This window comes from Aquarana catesbeiana, linkage group LG10, assembly GCF_042186555.1.
Source record: "Aquarana catesbeiana isolate 2022-GZ linkage group LG10, ASM4218655v1, whole genome shotgun sequence".
NCBI lineage: Eukaryota > Metazoa > Chordata > Amphibia > Anura > Ranidae > Aquarana > Aquarana catesbeiana.
The window spans coordinates 132,915,616-132,935,035 of record NC_133333.1 but is presented as its reverse complement, the minus strand read 5'-3'; the positions used below and the strand labels follow the sequence as shown (position 1 = coordinate 132,935,035).

Here is a 19,420-nt window from a genome sequence, read left to right as displayed (position 1 = left end):
GTTGTGACATGACTCTACTTATATATCAACTCAAAATTTATTTAAAAAAAATGTTGCTTGTCTTCCAAAATACCAAGTTACTCTCAAACCAAGGTTTTACTATATATATAATATATACACACGTGGCGTACTACACGCAGTAGTAAGTGGCAAGTGTGCCCTATTACAGTCCAAAGAATGTTAATCAAGATGGCATACAACAGTGTTAGTGCATGCATGGAACAGCGTTTGGTGATGACGTTTATTGTAAACAGAGGTTTAAAACCCACAGATATCTACAGAAGACTTCAAGCACAGTACATTGATGAGACACTCAGCTACAGTAAAACATTTGAATGGTGTGAACATTTCAAAGATGGCCATACATCCATCAGTGATGATCCCGGCCATGGTGGTTCCACATTTTTGTAAATATTTTATGTGACATCACTGAGGAAATTACACTTTGCTACAATGTAAAGTAGTGAGTGTGCAGCTTGTATAACAGTGTAAATTTGCTGTCCCCTTAAAAAAACTTAACATACAGACATTAATGTCTAAACCGCTGGCAACAAAAGTGAGTACATCCCTAAATGAAAATGTCCAAATCAGGCCCAATTACCCATTTCCCCTTCCCGGTGTCATGTGACTCGTTAGTGTTACAAGGTCTCAGGTGTGTTAAGTTTGGTGTTATTGCTCTCACTCTCTCATACTGGTCACTGGAAGTTTAACATGGCACCTCATGGCAAGGAACTCTCCTAGGATCTGAAAAAAAGAATTGTTGCTCTACATAAAGATGGCCCAGGCAATAAAAAGATTGCCAAGACCCTGAAACTGAGCTGCAGCCTGTGGCCAAGACCATACAGTGGTTTAACAGGACAGGTTCCACTCAGAACAGGCGTCGATAAAAGAAGTTGAGTGCACGTGCTCAGCATCATATACAGAGGTTGTCTTTGGGAAATAGACGTATAAGTGCTGCCAGCATTGCTGCAGAAGTTGAAGGGGTCATCCTGTCAGTGCTCAGACCATACGCCGCACACTGCATCAAATTGGTATGCATGGCTGTCGTCCCAGAAAGAAAACTGTTCTTAAGATGATGCACAAGAAAGCCCACAAACAGTTTGCTGAAGCCAGCAGACTAAGGACATGGATGACTGGAACCATGTCCTGTGGTCTGATAAGACCAAGATAAACTTATTTGGTTCAGATGGTGTCAAGCGTGTGTAGCGGCAACCAAGTGAGGTGTACAAAGACAAGTGTGTCTTGCCTACAGTGAAGCATGGTGGTGGGAGTGTCATGGTTTGGGGCTGCATGAGTGCTGCCGGCACTGGGGAGCTCCAGTTCATTGAAGGAACCATGAATGTCAATGTGTACTGTGACATACTAAAGCAGAGCATGATCCCATCCCTTTGGAGAGTGGGCCACAGGGCAATATTCCAACATGATAATGACCCCAAACACACCTCCAAGAAGACCACTGCCTTGCTAAAGAAGCTGAGGGTAAAGGTGATGGACTGGCCAAGCATGTCTGCAGACCTAAACCCTATTGAGCATCTTTGGGGCATCCTCAAAAGGAAGGTGGAGGAGCACATGGTCTCTAACATCCACCAGCTCTGTGATGTCGTCATGGAGGAGTGAAATAGGACTCCAGTGGCAACCTGCGAAGCTCTGGTGAACTCCATGACCAAGACGGTTAAGGCAGTGCTGGAAAATAATGGTGGCCACACAAAATATTGACACTTTGGACATTTTCACTTAGGGGTGTACTCACTTTTGTTGCCAGCGGTTTAGACATTATTGGCTGTGTGTTGAGTTATTTTGAGGAGATAGCAAATTTTCACAGTTATACAAGCTGTACACTCACTAATTTACATTGTAGCAAAGTGTCATTTCTTCAGTGTTGTCACATGAAAAGATATAATAAAATATTTACACAAATGTGAGGGGTGTACTCACTTTTGTGAGATACTGTATACACTGTGTGTGTGTGTGTATATATTGCAACTGGCTCAGTTTTTATCCTGGATTTCTATAGAATTTAAAATATGGACTTTCGGGAAATGCTTTTACAGTCTTTTAGGAAATTGGTGCAATGAAATTTCTGATATTCATTTGGAAACTGACATTCTCAGTCCCTTCACAAATGAATGTGACCATCTGCCAACTGGCAATTACTGAATATTTATTGCATAGGTAATCATACTTTAGGAACCTGGGAGACCAAATGATAAGCATACTAGTGGTTTATTAGGTCAAGTAAGAAAGAGAAAAGGACACTACGTAAAAGTTATCATAGATGTGAGCTGTATTTCAGTCTAGTGGTAACACATGGTACAACTGAAAAACAGAATAATCTCCCCAAAGTGAGAAATACTGCAGCATGTGGACAATCTAGTGCAGCTATACTATATGTAGTGAAAGACTTATCTTTCCTCATACCTGAAATGCAGTGTTGGTAGATGTTGGGGACAAGTTAACTGAAAGACCAGGAGAAGGTGCAAAGCGAGGAGAGGAGGAAGTAGAAGAAGAGGAAGAGCTAGTGATGTCATCATCAAAAGAAAAGGCATCAGAAGAAGAGATTGTGATCTGTTCTACTGAAAGAAAATGAAAAAGCGAATTAAAAATCAATTTAAAAAAATAAATATATATATACAGTTAGAGACTGACATTTATGTTTATCAAAAGCTATATTCAAGTCAGTCAGTGGAAAATATGCAATAGTAAATGTAAGGTTTTTTTAGGTTTTTTTTTGTTTTGGACAGAGTGGGAAAGAGTAAACATTTATTTCTGTCTGTGACTGAGATTTTCCCTCACTTTCTTTCTATGTGTTACCCCTACAAAAAAAAAAAAGGGGGAGTAAAAAAACAGCAATAAAAACATTATTTGATATTCTACCCCTTCATCACTGTACTTATATCTGTTTTTGGTTTTGGTTTTCTCTGCGTCACTATTGAAAAGATTGGAAAGATTTCAGAACAAACAAATGGAAGGCAATAAAACCCGAGATTGAGGCTGTAACCCTTCGGCACGCCATTAAACATGAATACAGTATAACTAACCTATTCTTTTTGCTACTTTTTCTTTTTTGAGCATTTTAGTGCTGCAGTCACAATAGTACCATTGTCTTTAAGTATTTTTTGCAACTACATAATAAAGTGCAATAGTGCAGGGATTGAACATTGAAATGTATGTAAACCCCAAATCTACTTTTTTATTATGTTTGGTCTCATTCCTCACTGTACACAACTTTCTTAAGCAAATTATTTTTAGGAGTCTGCACTTCCTGGCTGGCTGGCTCACAATGGTAGGCAAACAGCTTCTCGATTAGCGGCAGCTTTGTCAGCCTGCAAGGTGCACTCCTTTTAGTTGACCATTGGGTTGCCCATCTGATAGATCTGATAGGCAGCCCAATGGTCAAGTGAAGGAGTGCACAGAGTAGGCTGACAACACTGCTGCTAATTCCAAATGGCTTAGTATTGTTCTCCTGCATCAGGAAGTCCTGTGCTGAAATCACAGGGGTTAATGCAATGAGCACTACCTCACCCTTTATTCCATCTTTCATGTTGGTAGGTAGTGGAAGGATGTTCTTCTTCACCAGCTCCAGAGGTCCTGGCCGATGTAATATCTTTTCATTTAGATCTTCAGCCAGCCTAGCTTTCTTTTCCTTAAGTTCATCCGATTCAACTAGACCATCTATACAGCAAGCATGAGACATATCATATTTGGCTTTTTCTATAAATCAGCTGAAACTAAAGAGTTACATTATAGTTTGTTTTTTACTAGAACATAACACATTAAAGTAGAACTATAGGCACAAGTTTTTTAAAATTTTGGATAGAGCAAGGGTGGGTTATAACACCCGTCAGATTTTTTTCGCCATCTGTATCCCATTGCAGAGATTTCTCTTCAGTTCCTGTCTCATAGCCAAACAGGAATTGAGAGGAAATCCCTGCAAATTAAGGGAATCCCTTGGGGACCCCCAGGTCACCAGAACTAGTGTCCCCATTGGAAGATTTCCATATTTCTCTATTACTTTTTTGGGGACAACCCAAAGTTTAGTTTTATTGTTTATTTTAATGATAATGGTAAACAGGACAAATAGAGTGTAGTGTTGAGCGAACAGTTTGACCTGAGCATGAGTTCGGGCCAAACATTGGCTGTTCGGCCTGTTCGTCCAACACCAGAATTTGCAGGGTGTCCAGTGGGTGTTCACCCCATCGAACGCCCTGCAATGCACTGCACGCTGCAAGACTTTGCCCAATCAGGGTGCAGTATAAGCTTGTTGTTAAGGAGCTGGGCTGGGAAGCCAGTTGCGGCATCCTTAACAACCGATGAGTTATCAGCTGTCAATGGGTTTCCCCGCTGACAGCTGAATAGAATAAAAACAGTGTGGGGTCCCCCCCAGTCCATACCAGGCCCCTCGGGTCTGGTATGGATTTTAAAATTTGAAATAAACGGCATGGGGTGCCCCCCAAAAACCATACCAAACCCTTATCAGGACATGCAGCCTGGCAGATCAGGAAAGGGTAGGGGGGCGAGCAAGTGCCCCCCCTGAACCATACCAGGCCACATGCCCTCAACATAGGGGGGTGCTTTGGGGCAGGGGACTCTGCCCACCTTCCCCAGAGCACCTTTTCCCCATGTTGATGGGGACAAGTGCCTCATTCTCACAACTGTGGCCAGTGGCTGTGGGTGTCCCAGAACCCGCCCCCCCGCCATGTGAATGAGTATGAGGTACATAGTACCCCTACCCATTCACCAAAAAAGTTTTTAAAAAGTAATAAAAACACACACAGTTTTGGACAATTCCTTTATTAAAAAAATAGTGTCTATCTATCGTAAAACTGAGCTCATAATATTTCCTCCTGCCCGATACCACCTCCCCCCTCGCCCGCCCCCCATGTGTGTGTATATATATATATATATATATATATATATATATATATATATATATACAGTATATATACACACACACATACCATGCAGTGACAATTGTAATTCAAAGATGTATTGGACTCATTTATCTTGATGAGGAAATGTTTCCAAGGGAGAACTCCACTCAAAGGGATTTAGTAGACGAAAGGTCTGATGAGTATGTTAGGGTAAGCAATCCTGTGCTTAGTGTTCCGTGTATTCCTCCATGTTTTTTCCAGCTGAAGCCACCAAAGCCTATGGATCTAAAACTATAAATGTCTTCTAACTTCAAAGCAAAGAAGTTGCTTAACAAGAGAACATTGTTGATTCGGGTAACCCCTAGACATGTTTAATTCTTTTCAGTCTGAATATAAATTCGGACAAATTTTTTGTTATTTGGAGCTTCAGATGTATCCGAAGCTCAGAATGAAAAAGCAATGAATAGTAACAAATTTAGTTGAAATTAGTTAAAATGTGTTTTGTTTGTTTTCTAATGAATTCCAAATATTCAGAATGATTACAATTCGAATCGGTTGAAAAATGATCAAACGATTCGAATTCTGTGTGAAGAATAGCTGGTTGTTAAGCAGCGGGCCAGGAAGACAGTCATCGTGTCCTTACCAACCGATAACTCATTAGCTGTCAGCGGGCTTCCCCACTGACAGCTCAAATGTGAACAAAACAATGCCAGCAATAGAAAATTCTGAAAAAAACAGTGTGGGGTTCCCCCAAAATCCGTACCAGACCCACACCAAACTTTTTTCTAAAAACGGTATGGCCCCTCCCTCAAAAATCCATACCAGGCCCTTTGCCGAGCATGCAGCGAATGAGCGCCCCCCCCCCCTTCTGAACCATTCCAGGACACATGCCCTCAACATAGGGGGTGCTTTGAGGTGGGGGGGTTCTGCTCCACCCACTACAAAGCTTCTTGTCCCCATGTTGATGAGGATAAGGGTCTTTTCCCCACAACCCTGGGCTGTGGTTGTGGGGGTCTTCAGGAGGGGGGCTTATCAAAATCTGAAAGCACCCTTTAACAAGGGGGCCCAAGATCCCAGCCCCCCTATGTGAATGAGTATGTGGTACATAGTACCCCTAATCCTTCACCAAAAATGTGTAAAAAGTGAATAAAGACAGTAAACTAGTTTTTGTCAATTTCTTTATTAAAAAAAAAAAAAACATGTCCCTGATGGAGATCCATCTCACGCCACCCGCCACACCACCGACCCTGCTTCTTTTGGGTGTGGTGGGTGGCGTGAGATGGATCTACTTCGGGGGACATTGTTTTTTATTTTTTTTTTTAAATAAAGGACTACTGTTTTTCTTTATTTTTGACACTTTTTTGTTTAAGGAGTAGGGATGCAATGTACCACATACTAATTTCCATGGGGGGAGGGCATGATCTGGGGGCTCCCTTGTTAAAGGGGGCTTTCAGATTCCAATAAGCCCCCTGCCCACAGACCCCCACAACCACTGCTGGGGGTTGTCAAGAAGAGATCCAAGGTGCTTTGGGGTGGGGGCAGCACCCTGCCCCAAAGCACCCACTCCCCCATGTTCAGGGCATGTGGTCTGGTATGACCCTTTCCTGGCCTGCCAGGCTGCATGCTCAGATAAGGGTCTGGTATGGATTTTGGGGGGGAACTGCGCCGTTTTTAAAAAAAAATTTGCTGTAGCCTGGTATGGACTAGGGGGGAACCCCACGTTCCTTTTTCTTTCTTTTTTTTTAATAGCCAGGCCAGCAATTGCAACCACGAGTCAATTTAAATGTGATTTGACTCGTTTTTTTTGTTTTGTTTTTTTTTACATTTAATTTTTGCTGCAGCATGTTCTATAATGCTACAGATGCGCCACTTTAAGACAGACTAAGGGGCCCCCCATGCACTATATTTAAAGTAATTTTTAATTTTTATTGTTTCACTTAAAGTAGGAATCCAAAATTAAACCAATTTTTCCGTTTTAGTCTAGTAACCCCCATACACGCCTTACCTTCCTACTTAAATAACCATTTGGTGGAGTTCTTAGAAAAGCATAACATTACAAACCCACCTCCCAAAAGGGATAAAAACAATTCCAACCTTCAGGAAAAGGCATCTTCACTGCAGCCACTTTGTGGAGCTTGTTCTGAGCCCTGCACTTCATGAAATCTTCTGTCTGTGGAGGAGATAAGCCAGGATTCTAGGGAAAGTCTCACACAAACTATTTTATTTGAAAATTGTTTTACCATGCATCCTGTGCTAACACTGAAGAATCTAAAAGTCTTTGAAAGTTACACTCAAATAATACTTCTACAGAATTGGATTTTAAGATTATACAAGATATGTACTTACTTTTGTTTGTCCCAAGTTGCCATTCTGTTCTGGGAAAGTTGTTTGTGGCTTATTTCCAGCTAGAAGTTTAATATAGAAAGTGTGCATTAGATCTTGTGTCTACCAATGATTTTGAAATGTATGCTGTTTAATGGGATGAAGTAAAGTTTAACTAAATGTGAAAACTTACAGCTTACAAATTGGTAAATTACATTTGCTGTTTTAATACAACTTAGTAACAGTATACCAATTATGACATCATTTTAATGATGAAAAGAAAATCACTAAGTTACTTAATGGTAATCTCTGTGTACAATTAGTCGTATTCAATAATAGTTTATGAGGTGATAAATCAGTAACAGTGCAGACAGGTAAATGGGTTCTGTTACTGGATTCTGCAGTTACATAGTTACATAGTTACATAGTAGGTGAGGTTGAAAAAAGACACAAGTCCATCAAGTCCAACCTATGTGTGTGATTATGTGTCAGTAGTTGAATGAATGGTTTCTGGATCCAACAGGAGCAATTTAATCTCAGTGACCTGTCCTAACAGCAGTCAGGGATTTTATGAAACATGATTTTTCTTTCAAAGGGCTAAAGTATAACTAAACCCAAGAAAAAAAAATGATTCCACCTTACAGTCTTTAGATGTGTTGGCTGTATTAGTTAAAATTTTTAAGCTAAAAAAACATTTTCAGCAAGTACAGAAAATAGTTACATAGTTAGTCAGGTTGAAAAAAGACACAAGTCCATCAAAAAAAAAAAAAAAAAAAAACTGTTGATCTTGCCAGAAATGCAGTGTCATTATCATTATCTTCCTTCCCAACTTCTGTAAATAACCAATTGCCCTGTCACCTATGTATTGGAGATGAAGGGGAAAGGATATGTTTGTAGTCAATATCAGGAGAGCAGCTCCATAGATGCAGTGGAGTGACAAAGCCACCCAAGGACAGGAAGTGTGTGATTGGCAGGATTACCGGAAGAAAATAAAGCAAACAAAGCTTTAAAAAAAGAATATTAAGGGCTTGTGTATACAGCGTGCTTGTAGATAGCGGTCTTATTTTTTCACTGTGGTTTCCATTATGGGCATGTGTGAGGAAATGCTCCTGATGTTGATGTTGCTGAGACTACGAAGTATTTATCTTTTTTTTTTTATATCTGTACAAAAATGTGTTGCCTTCCATTTCTATTTTAAACTGAATCAGTCGTTTTAAGAGGTGTTCATTTTACAATCACTTTAAGTGAATTGTTATATTTGTATAAGCTGAAAAAATACTTGTTGATTATTTCAGTAATTCTGAGCGGTCCTGTATTCAGTGCTTTCTTCCTGTGTTATCTCAAAGAGAGTAAACAGACCTGCTGTCCATTATCATACAACTACAGAATCATTAGCCTTTATGTTGTGGAGATAAGAAAGAAGGAGAGTCTGAGTAGTTTGGCCAAAGAAAAAGGGGCAGGGCTGACACCACTTAGTCCACAAAAAATGCTGTGTGATGTCAGCTCCCCATAGGAAATTAGGAGTAGAGTGCATTTCTGGCCAACCAACATATATGTTTCTGCACTTAGCCAGATAAAACATGAGGAAATGTGCATGCATTGCTGGGATATACTGCATCTGTTTTTTTTGTTCTCTGACTTACATTTTATTGTGTTCTCAACATATTTGTGGATATTTTGCCGAGGGAAAGCATGTGTGGTATGTACAGTTCTACGAATTCGTTTGTCACTAACAACTTACGTGGGATCAGGTTTCGTTCAGACATTTGCTCTTGTGAGCGCCGATGCTGCATTCTCAGTTGAAGGACTAGAGGAAAGCAGAGAAGAGTGAAATTATTTTTTTTTAATTAAAGCAAAGTCTGGTAACTGGTAACAGGTTTAGTATTTTTGTTTTATGCAATCTCTAACACATTCATTTTACTAATGTTATAGCCATAAAAAGTGCAAGATTATTTTTAATATGTGTACGAATAGAGAAGGGAGGTGGATACAAGGATACAAAAAGTTTTCATAACATAATGATACATTTATACAGGATGCACTATGTGATACATTAAATAATCAGTATACAAGCTTTGTGACATAGTGTTTATATATATATATTTAAAAAATGAAAATCCAAGAAAGCATATTTCCACAAATACTCTTAAAACTGGACTTCAGGATTGTTACTGAACCCCACACTGCAAAGGGTTAAATGCTCATTAAGTCTAGTTGTAGAGGAATAAGGCTCTCCTCTTCTCTCTGATGCTCCAGGTTGTGGGTTGGCCCTTGCCGTCCTCATGTACCATGCAGTACTATTGGTCCTGCATTGTATTTGATTACATCAGCATGTGACCAACAGTCACACAGTGTGGAGGAAGCCCGATAGAGTATGGAATAAAGCAAGTATTAAACCTTATTCCTCTACTCCTAGACTTAAAGTAGATGTGAACATACTATGGTATAGACCCTTTCTAATACGGTTCTAACTATGCAGGCACCATAACTGCTTTTTGGTTAGTTTCAGAAATTACCTTTCTTACATTATGTAACAAGGTTCAAAAGTTCTGTCATGTGACAAATGCATCTCTTCTTTCTAATGGTGGGAGGTGGTGTTACAGGATGCTTTAACCACCTGCCGACCGGCTCACGCCGATATACGTCAGCAGAATAGCATGGACAGGCATAATAATGTACCTGTACGTTGCCCTTTAACATTGGGGGCGCACGCGCCCGCCGCGAGCTCCGTGAGTGTGATCACGGGTCCTGCGGACTCGATACGCGTGATCGTCTCATGGAGAGGAAGAATGGGGAAATGCTCCTATCCCTGCCCCCCCTCCATCACCTTTGCTTTACAACAGAGGTGATGGAGGGGGGGGGACAGGGATGAGATCTGCGGTGGTGGTGGGGGGATCGGATCAGTAAGAAGCAGAGGTGGAGATTGGGATCGATTGCACTGGCAATTTGTCACAGTCGCAGAGAAGAGAGCTCCTCCCCCTTAACTCGATTGGTGTCAGCTGGTCAGCTGACTTTCTTTTTCAGTGTTCGTCCCCACTTCCATACATTCTCTCTGGATAGGCGGGGTGGTCCACAGTCTCAGCTCTGCCTTCTCACCCCTCAGCGGATGGGATGGAATCAACAAGAGGCAAAGGTGGGAGAGGATGGCACCACTGCTGCCTGCCACTGATGCATCCCCCCTCAACACCACCGCTGCCACCCCCTCCCTCAACACCACCACTGCCCCCCCCCTCAACACCACTGCTGACATGCCGCCCCCTCCCTCAACAACACCACTGCCACCCCCCTCAACACCACTGCTGACACCCCCCCTCAACACACCCGCTGCCACCCCCCTCAGCACCACCGCTGCCACCCCCTCAACACCACCGCTGTCACACCCCCCTCACTACTACTGCCACCCTCACTCAACACCCTCGCTGCCACCCCCCACAACACCCCCAAAATAAATATCAAAATCATTCCGGGGGGAGGGGGGCCTTCATGATTCCTTGCACCGTGGCCCTGAAGTTTCTAGTTATGCCTCTTAGCATATTCAATGACTATGTAAAGATATTGAAGTCACAATTCTCTGTAGAACTTCTGTGTCCCATTTTACCCTAAAATACTCCAAGCTAAACTGCAGATTGTAATGCTGTAACTTCTTGAAGCTTGATATGAAATTGGGGTGTTTATCAACCAAGAAACTAGAATTTAGTCAACAGACATTTCTGGTATGTTGAGGGAGATGGGCCATGGGTGGCTGAGAATAATAATATTCTGGCCCTGAACTCAGACTTCAATACCATTTTATTAAACTTTATTGTGGTCTTAAGTAGCCACTTAGGATTTGCAATTTCCAAAAATCCCGCATGGTGCAAATTCCCTCTCACCTGTGATAATATGCATTAGTGAAATTCATCATTTTTAACCAAGAACTTTCTTTTGTGGACGATGTAAAATTTCCCACGTCATGTACTCACATAAGTGTATCAAAATTCAAAAATGGCATATAATACATATTGGGTCCTTATATCTTCTGCATTATTTATTTTTATTTTTCCTCTATTCTTACCTGGTAGTCCTGGCAGTAACACACTCCCTGTTCTAGGGTGACAACACTTTCTCACTACACTGAATATACAGATTGTTACATTAAGCTGTTCATCCAGATTTGGACTGCAGAGCACCTTCCCCTCTCCTCATCTCCATAACATTGAGGGGGGGGGGGGGGGAGTAGCACTCACAGATGAACTGGGTAGGTCAATAAAAGCACTTGATATAACACTGCAGTATGCAAAGTATGTAAAAAGCTCACTGGATTTTTGACTGAATCGAGAGATATATCTTTGTACTTATCAAATAGATATAACACAATGGTTTCAATGATACACTATATTTAACAGACCAAAAGTTATCAAATAATAGAAGTTCATTGTTAAGGCTTACATACAGTGCCTTGAAAAAGTATTCATACCTCTTGACATTTTCCACATTTTGTCATGTTACAACCAAAAATGTAAATGTATTTTATTGGGATTTTATGTGACACACCAACACAAAGTGGCACATAATTATGAAGTGGAAGGAAAATTATAAATGGTTTTCAATTTTTTTTTACAAATAAATATCTGAAAGGTGTGGCGTGCCTATGTATTCAGCCCCCTTTACTCTGATACCCCTAACTAAAATCTAGCAGAATCAATTGCCTTCAGAAGTTACCTTATTAGTAAATAGAGTCCACTTGTGTGTAATGGTTAATCTTAGTATAAATACAGCAGTTCTGTGAAGCCCTCAGAGGTTTGTTAGAGAACCTTAGTGAACAAACAGCATAATGAAGGCCAAAGAATACACCAGATAGGTCAGGGATAAAGTTGTGGAAAAGTTTAAAGCAGGGTTAGGTTATAAAAAAAACATCCCAAGCTTTGAACATCTCACTGAGCAATGTTCAATCCATCATCCAAAAATGGAAAGAGTATGGCACATCTGCAAACCTACCAAAACATGGCTGTCCACATAAACCAACAGTCCGGGCAAGGAGAGCATTATTCAGAGAAGCAGCCAAGAGGCCCATGGTAACTCTGGAAGAGCTGCAGAGATCCACAGCTCAGGTGGGAGAATCTGTCCACAGGACAACTATTAGTTGTTCAATCCACAAATCTGGCCTTTATGAAAGAGTGGCAAGAAGAAAGCCATTGTTGAAAGAAAGCCAAGAGAAGTCCAGTTTGCAGTTTGTGAGAAGCCATGTGGGGGACACAGCAAACATGTGGAAGAAGGTGATTTTGTTAGGTGAGACCAAAATTGAACTTTTTGGCCTAAAAGCAAAACGCTATGTGTGACAAAAGCTAACACTGCACATCACCCTGAACACACCATCCCCACCGTGAAACATGGTGGTGACAGCATCATGTTGTGTGGATGCTTTTCTTCAGCAGGGACAGAGTTGATGGGAAGATGGATGGAGCCAAATACAGGGAAATCTTAAAAGAAAATCTGTTAGTCAGCAAAAGACTTGAGATTGGGGCTGAGGTTCACCTTCCAGTAGGACAATGACCCTAAACATACAGCCAGAGCTATAATGGAATGGTTTAGATCAAAGCATATTCATGTGTGAGAATGGGCCAGTCAAAGTCCAGACCTAAATCCAATTGAGAATCTGTGGCAAGATTTGAAAATTGCTGTTCACAGACACTCTCCATCCAACCTGACAGAGCTTGAGTGATTTTGCAATGAAAGAATGGGCAAAGATGTCACTCTCTAGATGTGCAAAGCTGGTAGAGACATCCCTAAAAAGACTTGCAGCTGTAATTGTAGCAAAAGCCAAATACAAAGTATTGACTCAGGGGGCTGAATACAAATGCACGCCACACTTTTCACATATTTATTTGTAAAAAAATTTTAAAACCATTTATCATTTTCCTTCCACTTCACAATTATGTGCCACTTTGTGTTGGTCTACACATAAAATCCCAATAAAATACATTTACGTTTTTGGTTGTAACATGACAACATGTGGAAAATTTAAAGAGGTATGAATACTTTTTCAAGGCACTGTACATTCATTTCTAAGGCTACTGTCACACTGGGGCGTTGGGGCGTCGGCGGTAAAGCGGCGTTAAAAAGTTTTAGCGGCACTATTCGGCCGCTAGAGGGGCACTTTTAACCCCCCACTAACAGCCGAAAAGGGGTTAAAACCACCCTCAAAGCAGCGCTTTGCTGGCTGTTTGGCGGCGCTGCCTATTGATTTCAATGGGCAGGGGCGCTTTAGGAGCGGTGTGTACACCGCTCCTACAGTGCTGCAAAGATGCTGCTTGCAGGACTTTTTTTACCGTCCTGCAAGCGCACCACTCCAGTGTGAAAGCTCTCGGGCTCTCATACTGGAGTGAGAGGCTCTTTACAGGTGCTATGCAGGTGTATTACAGGTGCTAGCACTTTAGCGCCTGTAAAGCGCCTCAGTGTGAATGCAGTCTTTTAGTGAACATTAATGTACATTAACAGTAACGTATCTACACTTCCTTTCTGGGTGACACCCTGTGTGTTAGGATGGATCATATTACTAGGACCGGAAATGAAGGAATACTCCACAAAGGCAGTGTGGTTCCTTATTTTCTTGCCTGACTGTACTGAGAATAACTTGTTTTTTGGAGGCAAAATAACCCTGTCGGGAAATCAAATTTTTCTCCTTTCTCTATATTTAAAATCAAACAAAAATTTTTAAATTTGTTTGGTTTTAAGCTTTAAAGTCCTGTTAAACATGAATATTTTCCTAGGAGGAAGCAGCCCAGCTGGCCTAAATGTAAAAGGATGTCTGAGTTTTTTTTCTATTTTAACCCTAACTTTATGCTGGCTGGGTTCACACTGATGTGAATTGGATGCGGGTTTCCCCACATCCAATTTGCATGCTAGGAGAGTGTGCCCGGCTCTCAATGGAGCCAGTTCACATATCTCCGGGCAGCCACAGAGCACACAGAAGGGACCTGTGCGTCTTTGGCTCCGTTTCAGGTCCAAATTCAGGCAAAAATTCTGACCTAATTCGGACCTGAAACGGTGAACGGGTAGCACTGGACCCCCTGCTGTGCTCCACGCCGCACATAGTGTGAACCCAGCCTTAAACACACGTGGAGTCATTCAGGCTGGGTTCACATATGTGCAAATTGGATGCGGGAATTCACATGACAAATGAGTGTGACGGGCTCTTAATGGTTCGGGGCGGCAAAAATTGTAACCTGAACCGGTGAACAGACGCGCAACAGAAACCTAAGCACGAACCTGCGTTTAAGCTGCCAAACACAAGTCTTACTGCATTGATAAAAGTTGAAATTTTTTATTTAATAAATAATTCACTAAAACAACACAATTAATATAATAAAATGTCTTTGACAAGGAAGGACATCATTTGTACAGCATACAGCAAACAGCCATAACTTTATGACCACCCACATAATATTGAGTGGGTTCCCCTTTTTTCTATCAAAACATTCCTGACCCATTGAGGCATGGACTCCATTAGACCTCTGAAGGTATGCTGTGGTATCTGGCACCAAGCCGTCAGCAGTAGATCCTTTAAGTCCTGTAAGTTGTAGGGTGGGGTCTCAATAGATTGGACTTGTTTTTTTTTCCAGCACATCCCACAGATGCTCAATTGGACTAAGATCTAGGGAAACTGGCAGCCAAGTCAATACCTTGAACTCATTGGTGTGTTCCTCAAACCATTCTTGAACCATTTGTGCAGTGTAACAGTGCACACTATCTGTCTGAAAGAGGCCACTGCTATCAGGGAATACGGTTTCCACGAAGGGGTGTACAATGTTTAGGTAGTGGTACGTGTCAAGTATCATCCACATGAATGACAGGACCCAAGGTTTCCCAGCAAAACATTGCTCAAAGCATCACTCTGCCCCTGCCGACTTGCCTTCTTCCCATACTGTATGCTGGTGCCAACTCTTCCTCAGGGAAGCAATGTTCATGCAATAAATCAGAAAAGGCCAGCTGCTTCCATTGTTCTGTGGTTCAGTTTTGATGCTTACATGTCCATCGTAGGTGCTTTTGGCTGTGGACACTGGTCAGCATGGGCACCCTGACCGGTCTGTGGCTACACAGCCCCATACACAACAAACTTTGATGCCCATTTTTTCTTCTTTCAACACATCAACTTCAGGGGCAACATGTTTACTTGCTGCCTAATAGATCCCACCAACATTCAGATGCCATTGTAACTAGATAGTCAATAGTTCACTTAACCTGTCAGTGGTCATAAAGTTATGGATGATCGGTGTATTTTCTCAAACATAGTCATAGTCTTTCCATAGCAAAAACTGTTTCCCTTCTCTCCAAGTAAACTGATAACTGGACTACTGAAAAGGCGGAACGTATACCATAAAACAAACTGTATTTTGGAGAATAGCCATATAGAGAAGGTTATCTTACACATTGTCTGAGAAAATATGCATAAAATAATTTCCTTCCTTGGGAAATTAATTTTTTTATATACTGTATATTCTCTTGTTTTAGTCAATTGAATCGTTAACTTTTAGCAGTTTGGTAAGACTAGCATTTGGCTCCTTAAAACTCCCCAGGTGTGGCTGAATACAGTCAAGGTAATTTGGAAATATTAATGCAACATGGTGCCAAAACCCATTTGCCAGTCCTGAACATATCCATTTTAGTGCTATACTATTATCGAGCTGCACTGTGCCAGCAGCAGACTGGAGATCCAGACCACAGGTCCAACACCGAATGTACTGATTTGTGTCTCTGGTGGTCCAACATGGCCGACACCCCCCCTCCCTTAAATAGTGTTTTTGATTGGAGCACTTTGAAGCTGAGCTATTCAACCACAGGAGACCCAGACCACTGTGGATAAAACCATAACAAATTAAAAAGAAAAACATACCCTTTACTTTAAGCCAGCCTGACTGCACCCCCCTATTGAAATTCGGATTTAATATATGCCCCTTCTAGGGACCTCTTTAACTCTTTTTAATATTTGTGATATAATTCTGTATGCTTACCATTCTCAGTAGTCTTGTTTGGACCAGGGCAACCATTAGACACTGGCCTTTGTAAGCTACCAACTTCTGATCACCACTTGCACTTTTTAAATAAACGCAGCAATGTTATAAGGATAAGTTTTCCAGGACTGTAACAGTGTACACCAGCCACTTTCCAAGCAGTGTGTTAAATTTCAGGCCAGCATTTTTCTATAGGTCTGGGATGGCATGGAAGGCCAAGGAGACATAGTAAGACTGGGTCATGTTCTATTTCCAGTAGCTTCATGCTCCCCGCAGTTGTCCCTGGCCAATGTTTTGCTGAGCAGCTGAATGATTTTAAGTGACGGGAACTTCTATTTATTTCAGTAATCTGATCAGTCACCCACTCCCTTTTCTCTCACTCCCCTTTCTCCAAACCGCACAGAATGAAAAACAAATGATAGACCACTTCATCGGTCTCAAAAACATGAATTCCTCTACAATACAATAGTTTAGACAACTGAAAAACCTGAGCAGATGCTATAATGTACATATTACGACTAAAGATCCAGCTTTCGTAATGTAGAATGAGATACGTGCCTGTTGAGGACTGCTATTTAATACCAACTGGTACCATTTTGCTTTCAGCAAAGCAGCACTATTTCCAGGGAAGTGTACATGTGATACTGGATATGCTGCTGTCAACAGCTTTCACTATGAAACAATATGTAAGTCATTTTGATATAAGCTAGGTATGTTTCTGCAATCTTTTCTGCAGACCCTAACATAACAGTGCTCAGTTGTGACTCTGGGGCCATGAAGTCTTCCACTGATAAACTGCTGGTCACTATAAACGTGGTTAGGAAAAAAAAAAAAAAAAAAAAAAAAAAAAAAAGCTTGAAGCATATCTAAACCACAAAAACGTTTAGCGGGGACAATGTTCACTCACTGTACTGAATCTATGGAGAAGACTTTTTTTATATTGGACTGCTGTCATTATTTGAACTACAAATATGTCCCCTCTCCATATCTTGGAGGGGAGTATTGAGTATTTCACAGCAGAAAGCTAGAAAGGCTGATATTTCAATTCGGGGAACAGGTGCAAAGGAAACTGCATTTCTGGCAGGATCAACAAGTATTCTTCTGTGCTATAAATTATATTATATTTGTGATAAAAAGCAGTAAAACACAACAATGTACTGTATATCACTGAAAAGAATGAAGCAAAGCCTGCATATGTAATGATCAAATTAGTCTGCCCCATGTGTAATAATCAGCTTAGTGCATTGCTAATGAATGTATTGTATGTAATACATATTTTTGGGGAGAAATAACTTTTCCTGTTTACAGGAGCTCTTTATTAAAATATACTGTATATAGTATGACCTGTCAATCCATGTCTTGGGCAGGATCCCAGAGCAAAGTACAGTGCCTTGAAAAAGTATTCATACCCCTTTAAAATATTCCACATTTTGTCATGTTACAACCAAAATGTAAATGTAATTTATTGGGATTTTATGTTATAGACCAACACAAAGTGGCACATAATTGTAAAGTGGAAGGAAAATGATAAATGGTTTTCAACATTTTTACAAAGAAATATGTGAAAAGTGTGGTGTGCATTTATATTCAGCCCCCTTAACTTTAATACCCCTAACTAAAATCTAGTGGAACCAATTGTCCTCAGAAGTCACCTAATTAGTAAATAAAGTCAACCTGTGTGTAATTTAGTCTCAAAGAAAAGGGGGGAATGTTGGGACTTTGAATGAGGTGTGTGTGGTGGAGCCAAGCAAATCCACATACGTATAAACATCTGTATATTTATTCTTAAACCAAATATGGCATAAATAGAACAATATAACATGCATAAAGGCATATGACAAATCAAATATACCGTATTTATCGGCGTATAACACGCACTTTTTTCCCCTTAAAATCAGGGGAAAATCGCAGGTGCGTGTTATACGCCGATCCCCTGCGATCCTGAGCTGTCAGATGTAAAAAATCGCCGACCGCGATTTGAAAATGGCGCCGCCGGCGCTGAAATACACAGTGCCGGTCCTCGGCTCTTCTTGGCCACTTTCGGCTTCACTCGAGCGCCGCCCGAACCTAGCCGAGTGTACTCGGCTAGGTTCGGATAGCTCCGCTCACCGTCACGCCCATCCCGAGTGGAGCCGAAAGTGAACGAGAGCCGCCGAGAAGAGCCGAGGACCGGCTCTGTGTATTTCGGCACCGGCGGCGCCATTTTCAAATCGCGGTCGGCGATTTTGAAGCTCAGTGAGCTGCAAGGCTGAACTGGGGCAAGGCTGAACTGGGGCAAGGCTGAACTGGGGCAAGGCTGGACTGGGGCAAGGCTGCACTGGGGCAAGGCTGCAATGGACAATGGGGAAGGCTGCACTGACAAGGCTGCACTGACAAGGCTGCACTGACATGGCTGCACTGACATGACTGCACTGACATGGCTGTACTGACATGGCTGCACTGACATGACTGCACTGGGGCAAGGCTGCACTGGGGCAAGGCTGCACTGGGGCAAGGCTGCAATGGACACTGGGGAAGGCTGCACTGACAAGGCTGCACTGACAAGGCTGCACTGACATGGCTGCACTGACATGGCTGCACTGACATGGCTGCACTGGCAAGGCTGCACTGGGGCAAGGCTGCAATGATGGACATTTAAATGTAAGTTTTTTTTCCCTTCAACTTCCCTCCTAAAAGTTTTTTTTCCTTAAAATTCCCTCCTAAATTGGGGTGCGTGTTATACGCCGGCGCATGTTATACGCCGATAAATACGGTACATAGTATGAATTGTAACCAACATGACACATACACAATAAAAATTGTACATCATGATCCCCAGGGAAATGAACATTGTCATGTGATCAGGTATAATAAAAATTAATTAAAACCATCTAGAATAGTTGATATCAAGTAGATGCATCAAAATGGGCTTGACGCATTTCGTGGACTCCAATCCACTCATCAGGAGCAAGTGCATTGATGTTCTGAAGGGAGAATAAAATCACCAAAGTGATCTAATATAACTACCAACTGGGAGGATAGAAGTAAATGACAAAAATGGCTAGCCATAACTGAGAATACTCACATAAGACCTGATACTGAAACCGTGCGATACCACATGCCGGGGGTCGGCCAGCAAGATATGTCTGGCATGGGAGCTGAGGAAGGGGCCAAAGCGGAAACCAGGAGCACAGATGCAATCCCCCATGGGATATATTGTGTGAAAACTCTTCATGTGATTGTTGATGGGATTTCTAT

The 19,420-nt window shown here is 41.6% G+C and overlaps 1 protein-coding gene across 3 annotated transcripts in view; it reads right to left on the bottom strand.

The window, feature by feature from the left end:
• The window catches only part of LOC141110905 (myocardin-like), an 85,070-nt gene that overhangs the window by 20,027 nt on the left and 45,623 nt on the right, over window positions 1-19,420 (bottom strand). The window contains exons 1-6 of one of the 3 annotated variants that reach the window (XM_073602683.1): window positions 16,184-16,488; window positions 8,935-9,000; window positions 7,218-7,276; window positions 6,966-7,041; window positions 3,523-3,672; window positions 2,419-2,573 (exon numbers count right to left, since the gene is read on the bottom strand). In XM_073602683.1, coding sequence (XP_073458784.1) covers window positions 2,419-2,573; window positions 3,523-3,672; window positions 6,966-7,041; window positions 7,218-7,276; window positions 8,935-8,986 — 492 coding nt within the window. In that variant the 5' untranslated portion in view covers window positions 8,987-9,000; window positions 16,184-16,488. Of the gene's footprint in view, window positions 1-2,418; window positions 2,574-3,522; window positions 3,673-6,965; window positions 7,042-7,217; window positions 7,277-8,934; window positions 9,001-16,183; window positions 16,489-19,420 lie in introns of those variants that run through there. The other 2 variants (XM_073602680.1, XM_073602682.1) reach the window with 2 other exon arrangements.